The 21,023-nt window shown below is 46.9% G+C and overlaps 1 protein-coding gene across 4 annotated transcripts in view; it reads left to right on the top strand.

Moving 5' to 3' along the window:
- The window catches only part of DOCK8 (dedicator of cytokinesis 8), a 165,521-nt gene that overhangs the window by 54,239 nt on the left and 90,259 nt on the right, over positions 1 to 21,023 (top strand). For all 4 annotated transcript variants that reach the window (XM_058657399.1, XM_058657401.1, XM_058657403.1 and 1 more), the window contains 9 exons: positions 5,371 to 5,488; positions 9,888 to 10,100; positions 11,643 to 11,728; positions 13,261 to 13,327; positions 15,145 to 15,294; positions 16,297 to 16,377; positions 17,013 to 17,172; positions 19,030 to 19,166; positions 20,054 to 20,147. In XM_058657399.1, the coding sequence (XP_058513382.1) occupies positions 5,371 to 5,488; positions 9,888 to 10,100; positions 11,643 to 11,728; positions 13,261 to 13,327; positions 15,145 to 15,294; positions 16,297 to 16,377; positions 17,013 to 17,172; positions 19,030 to 19,166; positions 20,054 to 20,147 (1,106 nt within the window). The remainder of the gene's footprint in view (positions 1 to 5,370; positions 5,489 to 9,887; positions 10,101 to 11,642; positions 11,729 to 13,260; positions 13,328 to 15,144; positions 15,295 to 16,296; positions 16,378 to 17,012; positions 17,173 to 19,029; positions 19,167 to 20,053; positions 20,148 to 21,023) is intronic.

Below are 21,023 nucleotides of genomic sequence, written 5' to 3'. Positions count from 1 at the left end.
AGCCTTGGGACCCTGCACCTGCGTGGGAGACCCGGAAGAAGCTCCTGGCTCCTGGCTCCGGATTGGCTCACTTCCAGCCATTGTGGCCACTTGGGAATGAACGAGCAGAAGGAAGATCTTTGTCTCCCCTTCTCTCTGTAAATTTGACTTTCCAAAAACATAAATAACTCTGAAAAAAAAAAAGCATAACACTTTTGAAGTTGCAGGTGTATTACAACGTCCTTCTCCCCATTCCGAATCATCTGAAGAGTAGCTGCGGGTCTGATTCCCCATCACCTTGAACGCTTCAGTGTGAAGTTGTTTTACATAAGGACACCCCTCCATTATAATCGGTGTGCAACCATCACACTCATATTACTCAGATTAACTCATCATCATCACTGATTCCCGGGTCCCGTTTAGCTGCTACCAAATATCTCAAGAATGTCCTTTCTTGCAGGATTCACTTCAGAGTCCTGTGTTGAATTTCGATGTCACGTGTCTTGAATCTTATTTATTGTGCACTTGTTTCTTTTACATTTCCTTTACTTCTGTGACCTTGAGGTTAGAGGCTAGTTATTTTGCTTAAAAAGCTCCTCCTTTTTTGTTTGATTTTTGTATATACACCGTTTATCCACAAACTTCCTTTTTTTTTCCGGGTCATTATATCAGGGTTGAGTTATAGTTTCGTATTTTGTTGGATACACTCGGACTAATTTCTGTCATTTATTTTGATGTGCAAATGGTGCTGTTTGGCATACGTAGTCTCTTCGACCAAGAGTGGTCTTCGTTTTGTTGGTTCCTTCCTGTCTATAACAGCCAGGTAGAAGCCAAGAGCCAGGAGCTCAATTTTGGTTTCTCACCTGGGTCGCGGGACCTCAGGTACTTGGTCTGTCACTGCCACCTGCTGAGATGAGCTTTATAGCAGGAAGCTCGAATTGGAAGCAGAGCTGGGGCCTCAACTCAGCACACTGACATGGGGGTTCAGGGGTGCTGGTGGCATCTTAAGGCTACAGCTTGCTCGTGTGCTGCACGCATGGCCCCAGCACTGTGTAGGTAAATCCTTGCCTTCTGACACAGGATATCCTAGGATGAGCCTGTCCTGTCCTCTGCTCAGCCCTGAACTGAGTCATTTCCTTGAGTTGCCCTGATTGTGTGTTGGAGCCAGATGGAGCCCTGGGGGGTGCCCCTTGTTGCCCCTCTGTGTCTCAGCGGGCAGAGATCAGGAGTGGGTGTTGATGCGTGCCGGTCCATCACAATATTTATTCTAGTTTTTTCCTTTCCGTGGTTTTAACTCCTTCGGCTAGTGAACCAGCTGGCTGCCGCTGTCCTTCATACATTTTCTGACTTGATGAAAATCGCCCGGCTCAGCCATTGTCTGCACTTTTCCTCCAGCCTCATGCAGCCGCCCTTCTCCTGTCCTATCCTGGCTGTGTGCCTGGCTTGGTCCTCCTGCCCAGGGGGCCCTCTGCAGCTTACACGGACACTTAGTGCCAAACCAGCCCTCCACAGGACAGTCTTGGCACCCTGCATGGTGTCTGGGCTCCGACGCCTCGTGGCAGGCTTATCCTACACTCAACTCAGGCTTCGTCATTACATGCCAGGCCACCCCAGGCCGGGATGCCTTCCCTCCTCTAACGTTTAGGGTTCTTGTTCTCCGTATAGGGTGGTCCTGTTACGGTTGATACCCAGCTGGAGCTTCAGGTTTCCATTTAGACATTCTTAGTCACTGGTCACCCCAAGACGTGGATGGCTGACGTGTTCTGATGCAGCTAGTGGTTTTAGCACAGGAAGGAGAAAAGAGTGAAGAGGTGCAGGTTGGAGGAAGAGGGAAGGAAGAGGAACACACAGTATTTTCTAATCCTCAGATGGACAATTCCCTCTTTCCACATTTGGGGAAAGTGTGGCTCGGTGTGACCACGTCACTTTTACCTGGCTCTTAGCCAGCTTGCAAGAAGCCAGCTTCCCAAACTCTTTGGAGCCTCTTGGGACTCCAGAGGCCAGAATCTGCCTGTTCCACCACGCTCTCAAAAGACAGCTCTCTGCACATCTGGACGTGCTGCAGAGAGACCCCAAATGGACAAGCGCAGTGTGAGGAGAAAAGGCGTGCAGTTCTGGACGCGATTGGCCTTGCCTGTTCATGAACAGTTCTGGACGCGATTGGCCGTGCCTGTTCATGAACAGTTCAGGACGCGATTGGCCGTGCCTGTTCATGAACAGTTCTGCACGCGATTTGCCGTGCCTGTCCGTGAGGGCAGTTCTGGTGCGATTGGCCGTGCCTGTGCGTGAGGACAGTTCTGGAAGCTCTTCCGTCTGCTGGTTCACTCCCCAAGGGGTCGCAATGGCCGCAGCTGCGCCCCTCCGGAACCAGGAGCCAGGAGCCAGGAGCCGGGAGCTTCTTCCGGGTCTCCCACGCGGGTGCAGGGCCCCAATGCATTGGGCCGTCCTCGACTGCTTTCCCAGGCCACAGGCAGGGAGCTGGATGGGAAGTGGAGCAGCCGGGATTAGAACCTGTGACCCTATGGGATCCCGTCGTGTTCAAGGGGAGGACTTTAGCTACTAGGCTACCACGCCAGGCCCAAGGGCACTGTTTTCAAACACACAGTGTGGAGGCTGGCATGTACAACTTAAATGTGGTCACTGGGAAAAGAGCCTTTCACCATTATCCTGTGGCTGGTTTTCTTCAATGCCCATTTCTCCGTGGCCCTGAGATCCGGGTCAAGAACTCCACGTAACACTAACCAGGTGAGAGAGAAGAAGGCAAGTGTCTATCCAAATAAGACCGTAAAGTAACAAGGTTCATGGCATTTCGTAGCCCTGAGAGTTCAGTATCTTTAAAGATACTAATTGTAACTAATTCCCTCTGCGAATGAGCTACTTTGTTGCAGTAGCTGTGGCCCTGGGTCCTGAGGCTGCCACACAGGCATCCTTTGGCTGTTTGTTGGTGTTTATTTCCATGGCCCTAGAGGTTTCTCTGTAAAAAGACCTGTGATGTACACGTTGCCCTTTCTGGGGCAGATAGATTCTGAAAAAGGTCAACAGCAGACGGCGGCGTGGCGAGTTTGGATTTTAACCCACTGGTTGCCTTTCATCTGAGGACGAGTTAATGTTATTAAATTCTTTGACAATATTTTCCTCCTAACTTTTTTTTTTTTTTTGAAAGCGTAACCACTGATTCAGTGTGCTGTCGTTTGGGACAATGTAATCTCAGGACATAAGTTATTTGTCTGCATTTGCCATTACTTTGAGCTGGCTCCGTTCACCTCTCCCAATTCTTGTTTTAGCTTTTCATTTGTTATTTTGATCTGAAAGGGAGAGGGAGAGATCTTCCATCTGCTGCTTCACTCCTCACATGCGAGCAGTTGGAGTCAGGAGCCCAGTACCACATCAGGGTCTGCCTTGTGGTGGCAGGAACCCTGCACAGGTGCAAAGATGTGCAGTAGCAGGAGGCAGGATTGCAAGCTGAGGAGCTGGTCAAAGAAGTGTTGGGCAAGATTCTTCTCTCTCTACTGCCCCCTTCAGGATATTAAATACGACTTACAGGAAAGCCCAAGCAAGTCAGTTGTGAGCTGCAAAGCCCACCCAGCACACACATACGTGTTGCTGCCTAAGTTTATAGACTGAGAAGGGATATGAATATTCTTTTTTTTTAAAGATTTATTTATTTTATTACAAAGTCAGATATACAGAGAGGAGGAGAGACAGAGAGGAAGATCTTCCATCCAATGATTCACTCCCCAAGTGAGTGCAATGGCCAGTGCTGCGCTGATCCGAAGCCAGGAACCAGGAACCTCTTCCGGGTCTCCCACGCGGGTGCAGGGTCCCAAAGCTTTGGGCCGTCCTCAACTGCTTTCCCAGGCTACAAGCAGGGAGCTGGATGGGAAGTGGATCTGCCGGGATTAGAACCGGCGCCCATATGGGATCCTGGTGCGTTCAAGGCGAGGACTTTAGCAGCTAGGCCACACTGCCGGGCCCCAGATATGAATATTCTTAACTGAGTAATAACCATTCAGTTAAATACTTGCCCCGAATTTACATTGACACGCTTGTGTGGTCTACTAGCATGTAAAAATCCCCAAATTACAAGGTTTTGTAGAATATTTCACTTGGCCTTTTTTTACATATATATATATATATATATATATATAAACGTTTACTCATTTTCTTTGTCCAGAGTACACCTTATTATTCATCTACTTTTTCTTTTGTCAGTTTCCCAGTTGGGTCAGCGCTCCTATCAGTAATAGATTTGGGTCGGAGCAATTCAGGTGGCCCCAAGACAAAGATGACCCGTTATGGTAAAGCTCAACTTGAAACGACCACCAAGCTGATCTTGTCTTCTTTTTTCCATCTTTTCTGGACTGCAGCTTACCTCCTTTTACAAAGAAACACACTGCTGGCCGCTGAGCAAAATGGAACACAGGGAGGAGGGAGTTAGTGTTTTCCCCCGCACAGGACGCAAGACCAGCCCAGTCTTTCCTTAACTGCTGCCCTCCCGAAGAATTAGAATCCCTTTATTGAGCTCATTCTGGTAGCTTTGCCCCCATTTCCAGCTGTATCTGTGTGGCATTTGATCTGCTGGACCAGTCCTAACCTCATTTCATGTCCCAGCTTGCTCAATGATTTCTCTCGCATGATAAGAAATCAGACAAAATGGCTTGTACACCTGCCATTGGAGTGTGTTTTCCCAAAACTCTTCCAATTCGGGAGTGCACTTGTCTCTTTCTGACAACTTATATCTATTGTCCATTTCTTGATAGTCTTAATTCCTGCAGCGATGGTGCCACGCGCTCTATGTTGAACCTTTCCTGGAAGTGTACATTTTCAGGCACAGTTTTATGGAGTTCTTTGAGTGCAGGTTGAGAACATCACTCAGGTTTTTGATGGATAAATCATTTGTTTCTGCCTTTTTTTTTTTTTTTTTTCATGACATGCCCTGTCTTTTTTGCTTCGTTCTCGGGGGGGGGGCAGTGCTAAGGAAATCAGACGGATTTCTTTATTTTCGTCTTCAAATGTTTTCTAGTTGCTGCCCCTCCTTGCAGTCTCTCACATCAGGGTCGCCACTGAGCCTCAGTTTGGAGCCAAATGCCCCACAGCTGATGTGACCACACCTCGCGGGTGGCATTTTCCCAGGCCGCTCCGCCTTTAATTAGGAGCCAGACAGGAGGCAAGTTTGTATCTCATTACAACAGCGCCTTGTATTCTGCCTGGTGCATAATTGGTTGTGAGAAATTGCAATTGGTCCTCTCTCTCTCTCTCTCTCTCTCTCTCTGAAAGCTTTCTCAAGTACAGAGTACATACGCTGGAGCCGTGACATTCATTTTTAATCTCATGGTTTTGCCTCTCTCTTTTTCTCCCCGTCTCCAAATGAAACCATACGAACCACAAAAGGAACCGAGAAAGCTCAGAGACTTGCAGCTTTAAGAAGACTGGCTCCCGAAAAGAAGTCTCTCTTCCGAAACAGACTTTTGAATCAGAATCGGTGGAGACCACTGAACCCACTGCTCAGGTATTTCTTAGCGACAAACATGGTCCCCTGGTTACAGGGCTGCTCTGTCCAGGGCACGCTGGCAATTGGTAGGAGTATGATGAACTCCGGCATTGGAACCAATGATTTTTGTTTCCAAACTTTTTTTTTTTTTGTAACTGCAACAATTCTATCATGAAAGTCTCCTGACGTCACCCCGTTCCAGGAAGCAAGGGTACTCCTATGAACTCACTCATAAACAGAATCAAATGACTCGCTGGGCACAAAGATTTAAAACAGTTCCCATCACTCGTAGTGCCCAGCAAAATCTCGCTTGTTTCATGGGTGTAGGGGTTGGTTTTGCAAGATAAAAGGAGTTGTGAAGGCGAAGGTTAGGATTTTGTAGGTTTCTAAGAAGGCCAGCAGAAAAAAACAGGACCACAGAGTGGCAGAGTGGAGATTACCAGGCAGGTGGGGTAAGCAGGTGTGGGGAGACCCCACATCCACTGGGATACGGTAGATTTGAACAGCAGAAGACGCGCGCTTGTCAGTATGTTCTGTCCAAAGAAAGGTGTGCTGCAATTGGACGTGGCCAGACAGGGCTCCTGGGAGGAGAATTCTCAGCTTTGAAATGAAATATTTATGCCCCGTTTCGCCGGGGTTTTTGAAATTTACTGCTTGTGTCCCAGTGGCCCAGCAAGCACCCACAGTGGAGATGGGTAGTATTAATGATTGTATTAAAGCACGAATATGCTTAACATTCCTAAAATGGACTCTTAAGATAATAAGTTTTATATTATATATATATATTTTACCAACAATACATTTTGAAGCTAGTACTATCCTATATAATTGAGGAAAACGAGAAGTGTGGCCAAGCTTGGGGAAGACTTGTAACCTTCCATAGTTTCGGTTTACGGGTATTCTTATAACACAGGCATCTCACCACATTTAAGTAACACTCATTTTTCAAACAACACGATGCCACCAGTCAAGCTAACTGCCTCGAGGGAGTTGCCATAGATGAGCCAACCTCCAGCCCAGGGCGGAGGGATGCAATGGCAGGTTGCTTGACTCTGCGAGGGATTGTTCCCGGGTGACTTTGGCTACTTCTACTTCTCAGCCTATGTGATGGGTAGCTCCGTGGTTTTTTGTGTTCTTCAAATGAACCACGCCAGGTATTTCAACAGGAGAAGTTTAACATAGGTGAATGAAGCAGGTCGGATAGGGCTGAGAAGGCCACAGGGAAAAGTTGAGGCCATGGAAAAATGCCCGCTGCAGGAAACAGCTCGCTCGGCTGGGGCTGGAGACTAGGAAGAGCATGGCATTAGAATCCAGTGTGGCCAGAAGAGAGCCGACAAAGCAAGGCAGGGGGTACTGCCGGTGCCAGCTGGTGGCAGGGCTGTGGCTGATCTCGGAGGAAAGATGTCCTGATGGAGGAACTGACCCGCTGCTGCCGTCCCCTCCCAGGAGGTCAGATAAGCCCAAAGTTCCAACCAACAGGCGCTGTGGAGGTGAGGGAGCTAGAAGCAGAGGGGAACGGGGCCTCTGCCCATTTCCTCCTCCAGCCTCAGGCTCCTTGTAGCGCCCCCTCCTGGCAGAGAACAGAAAGAGCAGCCGACAAAGCCAACACGTCAGGGTGGTGTGTGACAAGGAGAACCCACAGCACAGGACCACCGCACGCAGCAGGGACCGACAATGCTGACGTCCACCTGTCAGCTGATGTGACTGTGTGTGTGTGTGTGAAGGAGTGGAACACTCCTCGTGGAGATGCTGTCACACTGAATGCGGTGGCGAGGCCAAACGCCTTAACTCATGTATGTGAAATACATACCACAAGGGATGCTACGGTACACACGCTTGAAGGGTCGTCAAAAAATGATCAAAAATGCATATTACCTCTTACTTGCACTTCTCCATGAACTTGTGGAAGTGTTTTTGCATTTTATAAAAATTAGGTATTTTACATAATGTATAAATATCCTTTTTCAGATTGACAATATACTATGGTTTATCTTTCTCTTCTAGTAAATATATTCTTTTTCGATAACCACATATCATTGTATTCTATGAAAAGTTCTGCAGTCTCTTAGTGCGTCCTCGACGGGGCAGTGTTTAGCCTGTTTCTGGTTTTTTTTTTTTTTATTACATATGGATGCCCCTTACCTCTGTGTCCAGTTACATGCCCTAAGAATAAATTCTTAGACATGAAAGAATGAAATTTTTGCATTCAAAGGTGTTAAGATAATAAGATTCTTGACATATGAGAGAGTGACAGAGTATGAACTCTTTACTTGAACATGCTTCGTGGCATCCTTTTATTTTTACAAATTGATTGATTTAGTTTGTTGTCTGTTGATTGATTGATTTGCGGGCTGGAGCACAAGCTCCCATCCGCTGCCTGATTCCTGAAATGCCTGCAGTGTGTGGGGTGCCGCCAGGCTGAAGCGAGGAACTGTGAACTCCCCCCGAGTTTCTCCCCAGGAGGATAGCAGGGATGTTGACTTGAGCCGTGCACCTGCTGCTCTCCGGGATCCGTGAAATTAGAACAGAGCCAGAACTCAAACGCAGACACTGTTAATGCGGGATGTGGGGGCTCTTGACCCTAGTGAACGGGACTAGAGGGAAAAAATGACTACTCCTTGACATCCTTAAAAGAGGAAATCTTGGAATCAAACTCATTTTTCTCCTGCTTACTTAAATTCCAAGACAAATGGCAGTGTTGATAATTAAAGTGTTGGTATCGAAGATTGTCAGCGCACGGACCTTAGGTACCATTTATGTTGTGGTAAAGCAATTCTTTTATGAGGTAGCTAGATGTCATAAAATGTGAGAATAAAGCACAGAGGGAACTTGAACAGTGGTTTATTCAGTCTAGATTCTGGAACACCATTTCACCATAGGCTTTGTAGCTGTTGGTCGGTGCTCCACCCAAGGCCTCTGCACACATCATTGGCCACATTAGATATTCCTTGCCAAGTCTCTGATCGGGCACGTGGTCCCCAATTGCTGAGACATTCCAAATAGAATATAAAGAAACCCTTTTGTGGATGATGGCTCTTTCAAACACACTGCAGCTGGGAGGCGGAATAGCAAATATTTTCTCTCTCCCTTTTTGTTTCCTCACTCCTTTCCATTTGTGTGTGTGTGTGTGTGTGTTTCTACGACTGTTAGCTTCCCACCCTGTAGGAAAACATCCCTCACTCCTACTTCTCTGCCTTTGGAAACACAACTACAGCTTTGGAGTTTATACAGTTGGCTCTGGAGACAGACCTCTCACAGATCGTCTTCTGTCCCAGTTGGGCTTAGGCTTGGAGACTGGGATGTGGCCTGGTTTCCTCGCCCAGTCTGCTTACTGTCACACCACATTCTAGCTTGGCGTGGCTCGTGTGTGGTCACGTAGAGACTTGGCTCGCAATATGTAGAGATGAGCAAGCCAACTGCTAGTCATACAGCACTGCCTCTGGTCTGTTCTCCACTCTGGTTTAGCTGCATCCCACACGAGTTACCTGTCTTCACGGAGGGCAGTTTAGTCTTGGGCTGGGAAGCTAAGACAGACTTCTTGTCAAATCCCCAGTTTGTCTAGAAAATTCTCTGGGGCCTGAGATTCTGTAGAACAACGTTGGGACGATGAGGAGACATTCCCCATTCTTCAGCTGTCCTTTAAAAAAAAGAAAGTTTTAAAAAGTTTTTCACAGACACATAAAACTGTGTGAGGTTTTGATACAGGTACTACACAGTGACTAATCGAGGGGAAACATAGCTATCCCCTCAAATACTTTATCCTTGTGTGCAGTTAAAAGATGCAAACTCCTTCAGCGTTGTCTGTGTCACCCTACAGTATAGAAATCCAGGAATCTTACTTTTATCCAACCGTAGCTTGGGACCCACTGCTCAGCCTTGCCCCATCTCTCCCTTCTGCGCTCTGTCCCCAGCCTCTGTAACCACCATTATACTATTTGCTTCTACGAGATCAACCTTCAAAACAACAAAGATTTGTTTATTTACTCACTGCATTACTCAAAAGGAAGAGTCCGGGAGAAGGAGAAGCAGAAAGATGAAGAAAGAAGAAGCTGCTGCTTTGCTTCCTTGGATAGCTGCACCTGTCAGGTCTGGGCCTTCCCAGGAGTCAGGAACTGTGCTCAGGGCATGTGGCGCTTGTCTTTCTGTGCCCGGTTTATTTCTCTTAGCGGAGTGATCTCCTCTTTCATCTCTGTCGTCGCCAGTGACAAGAGTTTCTCGCTCTTCTTGTGGCTGAGAATCAACTTGCCTGCATGTAACACACTTTACGCATGCGTCGGTGGGTGGACACTTGGGCTGTGGCCATGTCTTGTCCCTAGATAGAGCTGCAGTGAACATAAGAGTGATGTCATAGCCTTCAGATGCGTCCTTACTGCTCACTGTATGCTCACTCTCTCCCTCCCAATATGTTTTCTCACAGACAGCCCCCCGCCACCTGAACGTGCTGTGTGACGTGTCCGGCAGAGGCCCCCTCACGGCCTGTGACTTTGACCTTCGCAGCCTGCAGCCTGACCCGCGGCTGGAAAACCTTTTGCAACACGTGAGCTCCGAGGACTTTGAGAAGCGGAACGAGGAGGCCCGGAGGACCAATCGACAGGCCGAGCTCTTCGCGCTCTACCCAGCAGTGGACGAGGTGGGTGTGACTGCATCCCCATCAGAGAATTTGCGAGACGGTGCAGAGCCACGAGGAAGATGCTTCTGGTTGCCTCTAACTGTTGTGCCATCCTTGATGTGCAGGTGCTGCGCCGTGTGACTTCTGGGGCTATTTCTTTTCATCAGGACAAGTCTATGACACACCAGACCCAATGTCTCATTACCTACATGGAACGCTGATAAAAAATAACAGCTAGGAATTCTTACCATACTCTTTTTTAAAAAAAATATGTTATTTATTTGAAAGGAGGGGGCGTCAGGGAGGGAGACAGGCAGGCCTTCCATTCTCTGTTTGACTCCTCAGCTGGCCACAGCAAGTGAGGTCAAACTAATAGCAAAGCCAGGAGTCAGAAACACTCTATCCCGGTCCCCAACATGGGTGGCAAAGGCCCAAGGTCTTGAGTGATCGTCTGTTACCTCTGAGACACCTTAGAAGGGAGATATCAGTAAAGTTAATTGGCTTGGTCAAATCTTTCTAAGGGGCCTAGGGTGATGGCTCAATGGCTCAATCCTCACCTGCCAAGTGCCAGAATCCCATATGGATGCCAGTTCATGTCCCATCTGTTCCATTTCCATTCCAGCTCCCTGCTTGTGGTCTGGGAAAACAGCAGGGTGGCCCAAAATTGGGACACTCCACCCATGTGGGAGACCACAAGGAAGCTCCTGACTCCTGGCTTTGTATTGGCTCAGCTCCGGCCATTGTAGCCGTCTGGGGAGCATCCAACAGATGGAGGGTCTTTTTCTCTGTCTTTGCTTCGCTGTGTAAATTTGATCTGCCTTTCCAATAAAAACAAATCTTTTTTTTTTTTTAAATTCCTTCTTCAGTGTATACATAGATTAAAAATCTTTCTTTGGTGTGTGTCTAGATTAAAAACAGCATATGATAACCTGTCAGTAGATAGTTATTAGTTGTCAACAGAAAAATAGATTTTTAAATTAAGTTTGCATAATATAAGCAATATTGTCTCCAATCCTTAAGTTTAGAAAGGTTAAGTTGCTTGTGCAAGATGTTGGTGAATTATTTAAAAATCAGGGCCTTAACCCTTTAACTCCACAGTTCACATCTGCCTCTTTATGCGTGTGTATTGATGATGACATACTGTATGAGCATGTGTGACTGAAATCCAGAGATGGTAGTTTACAAAATTATATTTTATAACTTCGTTTTTCAACCATTGCAGTAAAACCTTTTGTCAGACTTATCAAGCATTTTTTAATACTGTATTTAATTTTTTTAATACTGTCTTTTTATTTGAAAGTCAGAATAATATATATTATATATTATTTATTATATATTATAGATTTTATATATATATATATATATATAAAAGCAGCCAACACTAGGTATAAGATGCAGCAATACATCTGGTGGGTGTTCCTAAGTGGTATGTGTGTTAATATCTCCTCCTGCCCCCCAACTCTCTTTGTCTGCAAGTGTAACTTTCCTTCCCTGGGGTTCACCGCAAGTGGAACTCCTTATGGAAATTCACTAATGATTTCATTACATTGTGATCACTCACAGGAGGACGCTGTGGAGATACGTCCAATTCCAGAATGTCCCAGAGAACATCTGGGCAACCGAGTATTGGTCAAGGTGCTGACGCTGAAGTAAGTACCCACTGGTACGGTAGTCACTACGCTACGCTTGTGGGCTCTGTTAGATACAAACTGTGTCTGCGTCCTGAGATTGCGAATCAGGGAAGACCTGCAGGCACACTGGGGACAGCGTGTGCCCTAGGGGAGTGACAAGGGCGGGCCAGTCGGCTAGACGTGGACTTGATTCCTCCCACACCTTTGCTCGCCATCTTTCGATGGAACGAATCCCAGGTGTCTGCTAAGGTTGGGCATGTAAGATGACAGCTGATATCAAGAAAAATAGCAGGACTAGAGAGATGTATGGTGGAGTTGGCTTGTATAAACCCATGCGAGCTGACAGTGCACGCCTCCTCCCCGCTGTGGGTTCACGACGTCTTATTAGCAGCTTGAAATCGGTCATGATGCAGCTATGCATAACACAGAAATTCACAAATACTACACATGAGAGGCTTGCCTACTCAGACATCTGTTTACCACATCTGTTTTGAAACAGTTGTATTGTACTTTGATAGTTGAAAAAAAAGTCACACGCCCTCCTGTATATGTGTTAATTTTGCTCTTGAGTAGCTACGTTATAGTGCATGGACATACCATCTAAATCCATTCTCCTGCTGGTTCCTTGCATTCTAATCAGTGCCTTAGTGTACTCGTTGCTTTGCTCACCCACTCCTCTTCCTTCTTGCATACTGCTACCTTGTAGAATTGATTCTTCCACTTTGAATTACAGACCTTATTGAAAATATTAAAGTTGCAAAATGCTGTATCCGGGCTAAAGCATATAAGGGTAACATATTTTTCACATGTTACCAGGAAGATCATTTGCTTTGCAATTAAGTATCTGAATTCTGAATTCAAGGCTGTATTTGAACTCCAAGAATTTCTCCGAGTGTTTGAGTTCCTACTTATGAATGAAGTTGTCAGACCCTAGGGTGTAAACTCAGAATGGGTTAACTATGCTGTAACCCTTCCCGCAGCCACCTCTACTGGTGGGGAGGCGTCAGGGCCTTTGGTCTCATAGATCTGGAACACACAGTGTTGTTTTCCATCCATTCTCCTGTCACTCGGTCCTTGAGTTGCTTCTGCCTTTTGGCTCTTGGGCATAATGCTTGACGTTGGTTTTCTGAGTCTGTTCGCTGGTGTAACCTTAGGACATGCTTGCTCACTTTGCGTATGAATAGATGGCATTGGGGAAAGTAGGTAGTGGGATTAGAATCCCAGCGTTAGCAGGCTTGGGAAGGGGAACAGCTGAAGTCTGCCCCGGTGCCTGTGAGTTCACCACTATTACAGTCTCACTTACAAACGAGCTGTTGGAATAGCCAACTCTTTTGTCTCTGTTAACCTATACTCTCTGCATCCACCATGACTTCAAACATTAAGAAAATGTCCACGAGCCTCCTGTATTTCTCCGTTCATATTTCAGTGTAGTAGCTCTAGGCATGATGTTCTCTGAATATTTCTGGAAACAGTTTACAGTTTTAACCAGTGTGTAGATCCAAGCCTGTGACAATCTAAACGACAGCTCCCTGCATTTCTCCCTCTAACAGATTTGAAATTGAAATTGAGCCTCTGTTCGCCAGCATTGCCCTCTATGATGTTAAAGAAAGGAAGAAGGTAAGAAAGCCAACCCTTGACGCGTGCGTATTTACCGTGATCCCTTAGGTTCACTTTTAAAATCTCACTTCTATGCAGCTACAAACCACATCAGAAGGGAAGTCAAATGCCCATAGAAGGATCCAATTTGATTGCTTTTTTTTTTTTTTTTTTTGCCTTTTGAAGCAGAGTCTAGGACCCCTAGTCACTTCCTTTGAAGAATCTTTAAATGAAAGGTGTGCCGGAAGTGATGGTCTTGGTGGAGAAAAGAAAGTTAGCACAGAGAGTCATGTGCCAACCCAAACAGCGTCAGTAGATTCTGAGCAAGCCTGGGTGTGCAGGCCGTGTTTGCTCTGGCTGAAAAGGTTCACCCTGAGCAACAGGCTTGCCAAGAAGGGAATCATCTTGTGTTGAAAAGGCTGGAAAGTGGCTTTCATTGGAAAGGATTTAGTGGCCCCATGCCTTCTCCCTGGCTGTTGTGCTGCTCATAAAGGAAGATTACCTTGGCCACCCGAGAAGTGGGGGAACTTCTCTGCTCCTCATTGCCCCCCAGTCGTTCTTGCATAAATACCAATCACCACTGAGATTTGTACTGGTTAGGCTAAATGAGCATCTGCAACAGCTGGCTGCCCCAGTGCAGCGGTTGAAAGCGCTGATTCTCCAATGTGAGCCTCCGTCAGGATCACCAGGAGGACTGGCGATGCGGCTGGTGGCCACAAGCCGTTGACCATGCAACTAGAAATGCATTCATTCCGTGGGTGGATTTATTTTTTTTGTTTTATTTTTGATGATGATTAGGTCATTGGATCACTGATTGGTGTAGGAAGGGTCAAGGAAATAGGTGAAGGTGGATGAGACCATTGTTTCCAATTTCCTTTTTTCTCTTCCTGTATCTGGAGGGAGGGAGGAGAGAAGAGGAGAAGGCACACCCAGCCTTCTAAACGCAGCAGCTTCCGGGATGGGGAACGGCCACCTGATGTCATCCCAGGATCTTCCACGTGGAGCATGCACCAAGGATCCTCCTCAAGTGGTTTCAGTAGTTCTAAAATGCTGTTGATTTCATCGCTCCAAGGATGAGGAAATCCTTCCAAGGCCCATTGGCTGACATTGTCCACATTAGAGTCTTCATTCACCCACTTGCCTGCTGTCAGTGCTTGGCTGGGAGAACTGTCCAATTTGTTCCGCCCTCCATCCTCTGTGGCCCCAATGAGCTGCCATACATACCATGTGCATCTAGGCATGCTGTCCACTGCACTGTCTTCGGCAACTGAGGAAGCCCAGTTCTAACATATTTACTCTGTGGTCAGACCACAGATCCTGCGATTTTGCCTGTGGTTGGAGCTCTGAGTCCTGTGGTCCAGTTGGGGGACAGGGGTCCTCAAAAAAAAACCTCACCAGAGGTGACCCCAAACCTGACTCCCATGTGTGCCAGCCAGTGCTGGGTCCTGCTCTGGCTGTCGCCCTCATCAGCCTACACACACACACACTGGTGGTTGCTGTTGTTGGGTCAGTTCTGTCTGCAGCTCCATCTTTTACATAAGCCTGTGGATACTGTGGGCCACCCTAACCCTGTACACCACATACTCGGCCCTTGCATACACCAGCAGGAACTGTTGCCTAGTCTGAGCGACCCCCAGTAACTCCCACCAGGCCCACCACCCCCAGCCATGGTTCCTGCGCATGCCAGTATGTGCAGCAGACTGGTGTCCAGTCTGTGCCACATCCCATACAGCTTTTGTATACACCAATGGGTGCTGCGAATTTGCTCCTTCTCAGACATATTTAGGCTCTGAGTACAGCAGGTCTAACTTCTTTTTCCCTTTGTTGCTCATTTACAGATCTCCGAAAACTTTCACTGTGACCTGAATTCTGACCAGTTCAAAGGATTTCTTCGCGCTCACACACCATCAGTTGCGCCATCAAGTCAGGCCAGATCTGCAGTTTTCTCTGTCACCTACCCCTCCTCAGACATCTACCTCGTGGTCAAGGTAGTTGGCCAGCTGTGTGTCTCGTGGCTTCTGGATTTCTTTCCAAGTCTATTAGACCCAGATACGCAGCCCTAATAGGAAGTGTAAGGAACACAATTACGGACAATTTATTCTGTTCATTTTCTGGAAGGTTTTCGTCCCAACCTGACTTTTATAGAGATCATATCTCTTTTTTACATTGTAAGTAATAATAAAGAAAATGAGCTTCTCGCTTCCTATATAGAACTCATGGGTTTTGCTTTATAAAATAGGCTTTATTCCATTTTTATTATGGGCATAACACATGTTTATTTTTCAAAAATAGAAGCTACATGGAAGCAATAGAAGAAAGTAAAAAATCACAAATAACCCCACCATCCGAAGATAATAACCGTTAACACATGCTGTGCATCTACCATCATCCTTTTAATATGCCTTTATAATTTTGTTTTATAACACTTTATATTGTGTTTTTCATACTCATCTTAAAAATCAATACCATAGGGCCTGGCGCGATCTTCCTCACTGTCTCTCCTCCTCTCTGTATATCCGCCTTTCCAAAAAAATAAATAAATAAATCTTAAAAAAAAAAATCAATACCCTAAGGGCGCCAGTTCTAATCCCGGCAGCTCCACTTCCCATCCAGCTCCCTGCCTGGGGCCTGGAAAAGCAATAGAAGACAGCCCAAAGCCTTGGGACCCTGGGTCTCTCCATGTGGGAGACCCAGAGGAAGCTCCTGGTTCCTGGCTTCAGATTGGCTCAGCCCTGGCTGCCATTGCAGCCACTTGGGGAGTAAACCAACAGACAAAAGCTCTTTCTCTCATCTCTCCTTCTCTCTGTAAATCTGCCTTTCCAGTAAAGAAATGTAAATCTTAAAAAAAAAAAAAAATCAGTGCCACCAACTATTGTGCGCACGACAAGTCATCAAATGCTGTCAACAAGCATTACTTGGGGGAGGGGGTTGCACAGGTTTCACCATAGGGGTATAATTCTTGTGCTTCTTTTGGTATTATTTCCTGGCAGATTGAGAAAGTCCTTCAGCAAGGGGAGATTGGAGACTGTGCAGAACCCTACATGGTTATCAAGGAAAGTGACGGTGGGAAGGTAGGCTCACTTTACGAAGTGGTGGCATCTTACAGAAAGGTGTTTTCAGATATGTCCCACAAAATGCCCGATGTGCTTTGACTTGTTGTACATCTCTATTGTCAACACACACAGAAATGTGTTTGAACAAAAGCAAGAGAGATTGGCCGTCCATGATAAAGATGTAAGTCACTGAGCTGGTTATGGTGCTCACCAGGATGTAATGGTACAGCTTGGCCAGTAGGTCTAGCCCAGCTCTTTGGGAAGCCCATGCATCCCTTACAAAACTGAAGGATACCAGTGCTCCGTTGCCCTTCCCCAGCGGCACACAGGCTGCCGCCCCTTTCCCACAGGGATGGTTGGGAGGCAGCGCTGATTAATGTACCTCAGAAAGTACTGAATCAGGAAGAGCCTGGATTTTTTCTTGGCGCTGTCCTGCGCAGGTTCTCAACCTGCATGCATAATGTACTGATTGGATGTAGCGCCTCTATGCCTTACGTCTTAGACCTGGTTTCTTACCCTTTAGACTTTGGGCCCAAGTGGCATCCTTGTCCTGTTGAGTCCCTCTTTGGGATTCGACCTGTCTAGGGGAGCTGGCTGGTTGCTGATGCCTGATTATCTGGTTCTTTTCCATCTCTTTTCCATTTTTCCTCCAGAGTAAAGAAAAGATTGAAAAATTAAAACTTCAAGCTGAATCCTTCTGCCAGCGCTTGGGGAAATACCGGATGCCCTTTGCCTGGGCTCCCATCAGTTTAGCAAGCTTCTTCAATGTCTCCACCCTCGACAGGGAGGTAGCCGATGCGGAGACCATGACTGGTAAGATTTTTATCTGCAGTGGGAAGCTCCATAGCGCACCAACTGCTTATTGATGGGATTTGGGAGTGTAGTAAAGTTTGGGGAGTGGGAAGGAAAAAAAGAGATTAACAGAATGCAAATTTATCATGACCGAATTACATGTACCTCATTGCAGAATAATCCCCCAAACAATTGCCATGAACATTTGCAGAGCTTAAATATACTTTTAGAATAAAATTTTGGCTGTAATTTTCTAGAAGGTTTCACACTTTAAAAAGCTACTTTTCAGTAGCCATCACCCCCTTCCATGATAACACTCTCAAAAACAGTAGGATGATACAATAACCATGTGTCAAAAAGAGGCATTATGGTTGTGTCTTCTAGGTGTAAAAAAGCAACTAAAGCTACACTTAGGAGTCTCAACAAAATTTCTAGTCTCTTAAAGAGTATTTGTCCAAATGCAATTTTTAGAAGTAGATGTTTGCGACAGGCATTTACTATAGCAGGGAAGATGTTGCTTGCAGGGCTATGGGGCAGTGGGTTAAGCCCCTGCCTTATCCTATATGGGTGCCTGTTTGAGACCTGGCTGCTCCATTTCCAATCCAGCTCACTGCTCATGTACCTGGGAGAGCAGCAGGGTCGCTGCACACATGTGGGAGAGCTGGAATAAGTTCCTGGTTCTTGGCTTCAGCCTGGCCCACCCCTAACCCCAACCTTGACCACTGTGGCCATTTGGGGGGGGCCCCTTATCCCAGAGGAGACTGGGTTCACATCTTGACTGAGCCTTTAGTTGCAGCTTCTGGCAGATGTGAGATGAAGTGCTGGCTTAAGACCTGGAATCCCGGCCACCCACATGGGACACCCAGATTTTATTCTTGTCCGGACTTTGGCCTGGTCCAATCCTGCCCGTCGTAGACATTTGGGGAGTGAGCCAATGGATGAAAGACTCCATTTATTTCTCTGCCCTTCCAATAACATTAAAATGAATAAATAAAAGGGGATCGGTAACAATTAAGCAAAAGCTCAGGTTCCCAGTGCAGGCTTGTGTGGGGTTTAGGGTTCTAATCGCAGGAGGCAGGTCACAAATGCCTGGTCCACACCCCGAGAGCATAGAAATGCTTGGATTCAGAGTGTACCCCTACTGAGCTGCGCCCCTTTAGATCACAATCTCAGATGCCTGCAGGGGCATTTCACTTCTAGCCTCTCCCAGTGGAATGCAATTGTAAAAATAGCAAAAAACAAACATTGTGCTGAATACATCAAGGACTTTTTTTTTTTTTTTTTACCAAGACCTTGGTCTGACAGCAGCTCTGGACTCTACCCTGGGTGCCCAGTGAAGGGAGTCTGACCTGTTCCTGACTTCTCTGCACTCACTGATTCCAGTAGAGCACTAAGAAAGATAGGGTGGGCCTGGAACAGTAGCCTAGCAGCTAAAGTCCTCGCCTTGCACGCGCCGGGATCCCATATGGGTGTCAGTTCTAATTTCGGTGGCCCCACTTCCCATCTAGTTCCCTACTTGCGGCCTGGGAAAGCAGTAGAGGATGGCCCAAGGCCTTGGGACCCTGCACTCTCTTGGGAGACCTTAAAGAAACTCCTGGCTCCTGGCCTTGGCTCGGCTCAGCTCCGGTCGTTGCTGCCACTTGGGGAGTGAGTGAGTGAGTGGGCGGAAGAGCTTCCTCTCTGTATATCTGACTTTCCAATATAAATAAATAAATCTTTAAGAAAAAGAAAAATCGGGGCCCCAGAAGGGAAGCCTCTGTTTAAAGCAAGGATGCTCATGTTCAGTGACTTTAAAAAAAGATCTTCCCTCTAAGTTCGTTGTTGCCACGCATTCCGACAGAAAGGTGTATTTTAAGATAATGGTTGTTTCCTTTGAAGGAAGAAGCTCTGTGGGCGAACGCAGGACTTTGTCCCAATCAAGAAGACTTTCTGAAAGAGCCCTCTCCTTGGAGGAGAATGGGGTTGGCTCCAACTTCAAGACCAGCACCATGACCATTAACAACTTTTTCAAGCAGGTATCTGTTCACCAAGTGTCTGGGTTTGTCCTCACGTGTGGGACTTCAAGGAACGTGTTCGCTGACCTCATCTAACCAGCAGCAATAGTGACGCTCGATGCTTGTGGCTGTTGCGAGTGACACACGACCCGAGGCATGAAAAGAGTACCTTGGGTCCAGTAAGTGTTCAGTGATACAGCTGTGCCCGCTGAGTGGTCCTCCATTAGTACCCGCCATCCCAGAAACGTTTGAGGCTGGGACTGACACATTAATTCCCAGTCGCCCCAGGTTTCCTGGCAGGGCTTGGTTCTCATCAGTGCCCCGTGCGCACCGCTTTGGGGCTCTTCCTCCTCGGGAGGAGTCACTCCAGACAGCACAGCAAACATTACCATCATTGAAAACTTGGGAAAAAGCCGGGGGCCGTGGAAAGAGGGGCAGCGGAGTTGTTATTTAAGGGGCACGAAGGGCTGACCTTGGGGGCTGGTGCTTGACAACGCCTGACTTTTCTTGTTAGGGTTAAGGCACATCTTCCTCTCCACACTGCTGGCTTGTTTATAAGAAGTGGAGATCACGCATGCGTGTTTGCGGGAGAGTGGTGTGCCGCAGTGGAAGGTAGCATCCATGTTGAAGCTGCCTGCCCAATACAAGTGCGTTAAAATGAGGTGGGGATGCAGAGAGACAATTTCTGGAGAGTGTAGACGTGTTGTCCGAGGGGAGAATTAGCATCGTTGGGTTGGATGTAGCGCCTAGATTCTTGAATGCTGAACAGGAAGTGGAAATGAATGATTTCTGAATTGCCAATAATCCTACCTGTCAAGAAAGACTTGTGGAAAGAAAGCTGGAAGGCAAAAATCTTCCGGTCCCTGGCCCATGCAACCTGCGCATCCACCTGCCTTTTCTCCTTGCAGGAGGGGGATCGGCTCAGCGATGAAGACTTGTTCAAGTTCTTAGCCGACTACAAAAGATCCTCTTCCTTACAGAGGAGAGTCAAGTCGATCCCAGGTGTGGCTGGCTTCGCTTTGGCCCCTTTAGCTATGCCCAGATGGTTCAGCATCAGCGCATTGTCTACCCAGTGCTGGAATGTCTATCGTCTCCCAAATGAAGTCAGGGACTTTGCGAGTGGGAGCAGGCATGTGGCCTTGTGGTCAGCTTGCTCCTTGGTGCCCCTGAATGCCACACTGGAGTGTACGCGTGTGGTCCTGGGTCTCCTCCCACTTCCAGCTTCCTGATCCTGGTCAACGGAAGCAGGTGCTGAATGGCTTGACTAATTGATCCCCATCTAGCCATGTGGAAGATTAGATTGAGTTCTGGGCTCTCGGTTTTAACCTGGCCTGTCCCTGAATGTATTTGGGCACTGAATCAACTAGATGGGAGATCTCTCGCTGTCTCTCCCTCTCTCTGTCTTGCCACCTATCACAGATATAAAACAGGGGCTGGCTTGGTAGTGTAGCAAGCTAATCCTCCACCTGCAGCGCTGGCATCCCCTATGGGCATTACTTTGTGTCCTGGCTGCTCCATTTCTGATCCAGTTCCATGTTTGTGCGGGAAAGCAACAGAGGATGGATCATCTTTGGGCCCTTGCACCCACGTGAGAGACCAGGAAGATGCTCCTGGATCCTGGCTTTGTATCAGTTCAGCTCTGACCATTGCAACTGTAACTCTACTTTGCAAATAAACAGGAATCTTTAATACAGACACGTATATACACATGCGTATATGCATATATACATATGTATGTATCTAAATAACAGAGTTAAGAGTCTGAATCAATCTATGCTTTTGGCCCATCTCTTGATGTTTTCTATTTTCCTTAAAGGATGGCTTTTAAAAAAGCATTGTATTTCAGACCTGGGTTTTTTTTTTTGGTTAATCAGATCA

This window comes from Ochotona princeps, chromosome 31, assembly GCF_030435755.1.
Source record: "Ochotona princeps isolate mOchPri1 chromosome 31, mOchPri1.hap1, whole genome shotgun sequence".
In the NCBI taxonomy this organism is placed as follows: domain Eukaryota; kingdom Metazoa; phylum Chordata; class Mammalia; order Lagomorpha; family Ochotonidae; genus Ochotona; species Ochotona princeps.
The sequence above is the reverse complement of the archived record's forward strand: the minus strand, read 5'-3'. Positions and strand labels throughout refer to the sequence as shown.